Source organism: Drosophila tropicalis, unplaced genomic scaffold (assembly GCF_018151085.1).
Source record: "Drosophila tropicalis isolate 14030-0801.00 unplaced genomic scaffold, ASM1815108v1 contig_393, whole genome shotgun sequence".
NCBI classification, from domain to species: domain Eukaryota; kingdom Metazoa; phylum Arthropoda; class Insecta; order Diptera; family Drosophilidae; genus Drosophila; species Drosophila tropicalis.
Window position 1 is genome coordinate 3,221,494 of NW_027172855.1, and position 7,032 is coordinate 3,228,525.

Genomic DNA, 7,032 nt, shown 5'->3' on the forward strand with positions numbered 1-7,032 from the left:
CCCCCTCCTCTCTCTCTCTCTCTCTCTTGGTCATTAATCTCATTTGAAAAGCATACAAATTGAAGTTGAAAGACCTTCACTTCCTGTCCTGGAACAAATCTAATAAACTTTTTCCGCCATTTCCGCTGTGAACCGTTTTGTTATTATAAATTGTTCTAGAAATTTTTCTTAACATTTCTCAAAAAAACTGCAGAAGGAGACAAAAACAACATCATTATTATCGTCATCATTTATAAAGCTGGACAAAGGAATACTCTCGCTAGACTGTTTTGGCAAAATGTCCAATGAGTTATTTTGATTGATGTCTAGAGTGCCAAGCTGTTGTTGTTGATGTTGTTGTTATTGTTGTTGCAGTGCCCCCAACACATTGAAATTTTTATAAATTATAATTTTTCCATCGGCTGGCAAACATATTTTTCATGTCATGTCCATGTTCCCTCCATGCCAATTGATTGATGAAAATGCCAGAGTCGTAACGTGTACGAAAATCAACAGAGACCGAGACCGAGACACAGAGTGAGAGAAGAGAGAGAGAGAGAAACAAGCAAAGAAAATAATAATAATGATATATCTATGCAAATTATGGCACAGAAATTATTAGTTTCATGTCGTCGTTGCCTACCATAGATTTTATTTTTTTTTTTGAATTAATTTGCCAACCATTTATCATATAAATTGTGGAGGCGATGTCTGACAGACGTTCATTTCATTTCCATTCTCAGCTCTTAGTAGGTGTCAAAAACAATGAAAGTTATGATATTTTATTAGAGTATTTAAGAATACAAAGAAATCAGACATTTAAAGACTATCCAACAAAGTCCAAAGATTCGAAAGAGTCATTGCTAGCCGAAGTTCTGGCATCTTCTTCATTAGGTGATGATTCCTTAGGATTGAAAACTGAATCGGGAACGGCGCAGCCAAGGTAACTATTATTTTGTGAGCAATATTGTAACAATTGACGCCAGTTATCGTCCACTGACAGCAAAAAGGGATTGCCAAAAACGACCAAGAGTGAACGGGCCCGTGATATGGCCACATTCATGCGTTTATTGCAACGCACAAATCCCAGGCCAAGACGGGCGTCAAACTTAAGCATTGAGGTTGCTGAACGAACAGTAGAAACCAGAATAATATCGTTCTCTTGTCCTTGAAATTCTTCAACGGATCCAACTTTCGGCATATCGATTCCATTGTCCAAGAAAAGACTTCGAATTGTGAGCACTTGTTTTATGTATGGCGTAATTATACCTATTTGATCGGATTTAATACTGCGGCGGTAGAGCTCAAGGGTCATCATGAAGACTTCCGAAGCTTCGATCATATTATACCACGATGGTGAATCCTCATCTTGCATATTCTCACCCATGACGCCAATAAAGACAACACCATGGGAGTGAGGCATTGGGGAATCTGAATGAAAGATTCCCTGCACCTTTGCCAAAACTTTTTCTTGCGGCGAATCCGTTGCGGATACTTCCGAAATTAGCTCGTTATCGTAAAATATTTTACTATAAAAAGACATGATGGAGGGAAGCGAACGATAACCGTGTAGAAGTTTGGTCACCACACATGGATTATAACCGGAGGTGGTGGGAAACTGATTCAAATCCTTGGTATACGGCTCGAATTCCAGGACACGCTCCAAAAATGACTTACCGTATCCATTAATGGAGGCAAAACTATTCACAATTACCGGTTGCAGTTGATATGGGTCGCCTGATAGGATGACCTGAGACCGTTTACGCGATACAAGGGCTATTGGGGTAATGGTTTCGGGTTCAGTACACTGACCAGCCTCATCGATCAACACGTGGCTGAAGTGACCCTTTGGAAACTGCAACTGCAAGAGGCTGCCCATGGTGGTGCAAGTGCTGACCGTAACTCGTTGACGACCAATAAAATCCTTTTTGCATCGCAGCTTCATTCCAGATGCTGTCACTAACATGGGGTCTTCGCAAGTTCCCGCTGAGCTTAGGTCCAAAGTGCCGCAATAACTTATCAATTTCTTTGGTATCAAGTCCTTTTCAATTTGATTTTGAGACACCATACGTAAAATTTGATTCTCTGGCACAGCATTGCTATCGAGAATTCGTTGCAGAATCAAATCCGCAGCCATGTTGGATGGAGTGGCCACCAAGAGGCGAGCTTGAGGCAAGCAATTTAGAATTTGCAATATTGTCTCAATCATGGTAACAGTTTTTCCTGTGCCCGGTGGTCCAAATATTACGTAAGGCATATTATCCGATTCTCCTCGTAAGATATTGAAAACGGCTCGTTTTTGGATTTCATTCAACAAAGGATTGTACCAATTGATTTTGGTATCAAACAAGATCATTTCGTTATTCTCATTCATCTTTATGTCTAACTGAGGATATTTCCGTTTCTTCAATTTCCTGGGAAATAGAAAACTTTCACCCATTTTATCAATAATTTGACCGATGGCAAAATGCTGTTTTCTTAGCGCGTAGCGTGAGAAAAAGAATTCCAAACGATACTCTTCGTTAGCATAGTTGGCTTGGAAGTTTGAATGAAACTTAAGTAGTACACGATCGAACATAACTTTATGGATAACACCTTCGAATTTCATTTCCGACAACTTGTCAATCTTCCGAATGGCAACGGCATGGACTGAATCGCCCACAACAAGAGATGGACGACGTTCACCTAGTTTTTCAACACGCAAGGATAAAAAGTCCCCGTCACGCTGAAAACGTCCTCGTTCGATGTCAAAGTTTCGGAATGAATAGAAAGTCGTTATTTCATCGAAATATAGAAACAGACTGAATTTCTCTTTATAGTTATCGATTGTTAGCGGTTCATGGAGCTGCGGATATTCTCTTTCAACAGTTGCCCTCATATGATTACGCGGCTCCAAGGTGAAGTACATTTGGGATAGTTTCCTTGGTACTTCAAATTGTTCTAAACGAACCGATACGAATCGTATTCTCGGCCGTAAATACTCGCCGGGGATCACATTAAATTCATTGGCCCACACCTTATTGGCATACAATCGATTGCGTTGATTCGCTGACTTGCCGGGCACAAAGTGATAGTCAGCTGCCACCAGTAGGGACTTGGCATCGCTGGCCTCCTCCGCAGTTCGAGCTACAACAATGGTAAAACTTCGTGTCACTTTGAATTTATCAAAGGTCGCTTGGAAACGTTCCCTGAATTCACCATATGTTTGGGTATTTACTTCAAAGATCAATGCGATTGATTTGTTAGCCTCGATATCAACTGGGTTTTTAGGATAGATCAATGTAAACTGAGAATCGCTCTGTTCGAGCACTTTAACTGAAAGCAACTCAGCCTTGCGATTCAAATTATTTGTAACTTTCACTTCCACTGTAAATTTTTGCCAAATTTGTGTGAAAAAGGCACGATCTCCTTCAAAGACAATAGGAAGATCTCCATGAAGGCAATTACCATTTTGTGTGCGCTCTTTTTTGGAAGTAGCAAAAGTCTTTTCCAATATTTGCAAATTGATGGCACGATTGGTGAAGTTTAAATATTTACATTCAATCAAATCGACTAAGACATTATCATCCAAATGCAAAGTTAACGGAATATCCTCTCTAAGAACATAACTGGAATCCGAAAGGGCAACCCAGTCTTGGTAGACACGTGTCACTTTGCGTCTCAATTTTGGCTGAATATTAGATGGTGTTACCTTTACCACCTGCAGCTCTTCATGCTGATCGTTCCCATTGTTGTCACGTAACTCCACATTGCATTCCATTAAGACATAGTCATTGATTCTTGGCGAAAACGTACATTCAATTTTGTCCAGATCAATGCTAAAAGAATCAGTTTCGTTATCGACTTGAATAGTTTTCTCTTGTTGCTGTGTAACCAAACCGAGTATACAACGCGGAAATGTCTTAAGACGAATGGCCCTTTCGCATTTGAATGCTTCTATAGCATTTTTAACCTGCAAAAGTATAAATAGGTAAATTATTTATTCGTTCAAAATCTACCCAAATTGGTTCAGATATAATTTATGGCAAAGAAATGTCAACAAATAAATTTTTCTGTAGGACGAACTATATTTTTGTGTTGATTTCATTCCATTTTTAAGTGAATGATCGATCGAATGATTGTCCTTACAATAGGATACGAAATACTTGGTGAACTTCTGTGGTAAAAATATGTATGAACTTACCTGTTCCATTTCATTAACGTCAGTGGAAACCCTAAACCCAGTGTCAGGAACGAGCTCCAATTCATTATCATGTAAACTTTTGACAGAGTTGCTTTCGGCGGACTCGTCTAGATGTTCTTTACTAGAAGCTTCTTCCTCCTCATTGTTGGGCACATCATCAGGGATTTCTTCTGCCAAGAACTCCCTCTGATTAATCCCTTGAGTAAGATAACGAAAAAGGGATATCATCTAAAAAGCGTGATTTGAGACCAAATATGAAGTTTCAACCCGTCGTTTGGTTACTGCCTGGCCAATAATAAGTGGAAAATTTCGCTACTTTGCTTATATTGAAAAATGAAAAAGAAAAGTATTTACCTCTATTGTAGCGATTTTCTATTTTCGCTTTTAGTTAAAGCTAACACACTTGTATTTCAAAAAAGAAAAAAAGGAAAATTATACAGAATCTTTTAGATTACGTCCAACTAGAGGCACTCTCCGAACGAAAAAGGAAAAACTGAAATTGTCGAACAATAGTTGACTTGACATTGTTGACAGCTCAATAATCGATAGGCGATGTGGACAGGGTCTCCTAATGCACAAAAAACAATAAAAAAATAACTATCGATTAACTATCGCCAAGAAATAAAACAGCGCAATTAGAGTAAAAGGAAATAAGGAAACGTAAAAGACATATTTAAAATTATGAGATATATTAGAATTTTCCACCAAAAATGTATTCTATTTGCTCAGAAATAGAGACAAAGTATATGCAAAAAGATATGTTTTGATTTTTAATACTTATTTTCGGTAAATGTTTACTATTACTACTCGGGTCCAAAACGCGCTTAAACTACATAATTTTGGTATCAAACGAAAGAGAAAAATTGCACGAGCACAACCTCGGGTGCGCCTTGTCGATTTATTTCGTAGTTTTTGAGTAATTAACAAAATAAAATTAATATTTTTAGCGGGACTATAGCTAAAAGTAGCTTTTTCCGGCTAAAAAAGCTGTCAGATTTTGAGACAGTGTTGCCAGATGCCAAATTTCGAATACTCTATTACGCGGGCTTTTTGAATCTTTTGTTCGTACTATTTTCAACAAACGAAAATATTGTTGAGTTTACAATATTTCTTGATTTTATAGAACAAATATAGTTTAGAATACAATATTCGGCTGCCAGAGCAGCCAAATATTCCTCGACTTTAGAAATTAGATTAAAATATTTGGCTACCAGGGCAGTCAAACAGCGCGCCAAATAAAAAATAGCGTTTGACAACACTGAAATCTAGCTTTACCCGATTTTTCCACTTTTCAACACTGAAATCTCGAGTAGTAATAGTAAACATTTACCTTATTTTCTTATTTTTATTAGAAAAAACTTTTGGATTTTTGAATTTTACTAAATAAATATTTAGTTTTTAATTACAAAGTTAAAATAATCGTTAACATCGTTTCGTTATTTGTGGGCGCTTCGGTCATCGTTCTTCTTTTAGACTCTCCCTTGCCATACCGTCTTCTGTGCTTTCCTTGCCACCTCGTTGATCAGCTGCTTCCAGCGTTGCCATACTATCCCCACTTTTATTTGAATAATGACGAAATTGAACGACTATATGAAAGTTAAAATTTTATTTTTAAAAATTTTTTACCATTATTGACCCGTCCCCAATTCTTTCCATGTAGATAACATTCATTAAGCATAGCCATTCCCATTGCATCCGTATTGCCATATTGACATCGTTTCATTACCCCATAAGGCGGCCACTAAAATTGATTTTATGGAAACCCCAAAATGACATTCCTCAGAGTTAATCTTTGTGCATTTTCAACAACTTCATTTTGTGGTTTTGCACATTGCCACTCAGACAACAGCCAGGGCAATGGAATGGTTTAAGCCATTCCAAAAAGTGAAACAAAAACAGAGTTATGCACATTTACTTCAACTTTGCATATGTATGTACATGTGTGTATGTATGTATGTATTCCCATGGCTTGTGGCTAAAAGGGCAATAAAAACTATTTACAGTTCAATTTGCTATAATATTTGCAGCTCAAAACCGCAAACGACAAATATGCAGGGCAAAACGCTGCCACACCAAAAAGAAACCCCCTCACACCCCGACCAATCGAAGCGATACCAAAACCAGACCAAACCGCAGACAGACTTTTAGTTCAACTCCCACTTGGAAATCCTAGCTACATCCTATACCCATCTCGTTCAATTCCTTTGCCCATACAAACAGACACACACATCCAATATGTACGCAAATAGCTTTAACTTTTTAGAATGCGTTAGAGCACTCGAAAAGGAATCAAAGTTTACACACACACACAGACACTGTGACCTCAGTCATATGTGTGTGTGTTTGTGTGTGTGGGGGTATCTGGAAAATCTACAGACAATACTCGTAATCCAGTGTGTAGTATGGCAGAAAAAAGGGTTTATTATCCATTTCCATTTCCATTCCGGCCACTCGACACTTTCCGCACTAACAACTTGGTAAAGTTATGCAACCAATTTACATACAAAAACAACTCAATAAACGTGCGAAATGCTAACGATTTGTAAAAGTTGAGTATACCCCACCAAACCACTGCCATTTGGGTGGTGCACACACACACACACACACTAAGAGAGTCATTCATTGGTAGTCCTTCTATTGGTTTGGCCAGGCAATTTAGCAAAGTATTTCCTCGTCGCTTGCAAAAACGAGGCGGCAAAAAAACAACAAAAACAGAGAGAGGGAAAAAAAGAAAATACCAGCAGCAGAAGTAAAACGTTTGCCCACTTTTTGTTACACTTACACGAGACGCTTCTCTAGTCTCGTAAACTGTGGGCTTATTTTCATGACTCGAACCCACCAACCTCATGGCTGAGCGGAAATTGTGCATG

At 38.3% G+C, this 7,032-nt stretch overlaps 1 protein-coding gene across 1 annotated transcript; it reads right to left on the minus strand.

Annotated features, from left to right (window-relative positions):
• Positions 1–729: 729 nt before the first annotated feature.
• On the minus strand, positions 730–4,589 carry LOC137572844 (probable RNA helicase armi). The gene is made up of 3 exons (XM_068284689.1): positions 4,517–4,589; positions 4,163–4,447; positions 730–3,931 (listed from the first exon to the last, which is right to left on the minus strand). The coding sequence occupies exons 2-3, from the start codon at positions 4,388–4,390 to the stop codon at positions 806–808; spliced, it is 3,354 nt and encodes a 1,117-aa protein (XP_068140790.1). The 5' UTR covers positions 4,391–4,447; positions 4,517–4,589; the 3' UTR covers positions 730–805.
• Positions 4,590–7,032: the final 2,443 nt, after the last annotated feature.

What these genes read in the sequence shown, in the direction of transcription:
- LOC137572844 (XM_068284689.1), bottom strand. Translation starts at nt 4,390, where the DNA reads ATGATATCCCTTTTTCGTTATCTTACTCAAGGGATTAATCAGAGGGAG. An exon ending in ACGTTAATGAAATGGAACAG is followed by an intron (nt 3,932 to 4,162) that starts GTAAGTTCATAC and finishes ATACTTTTGCAG; the next exon opens with GTTAAAAATGCTATAGAAGC.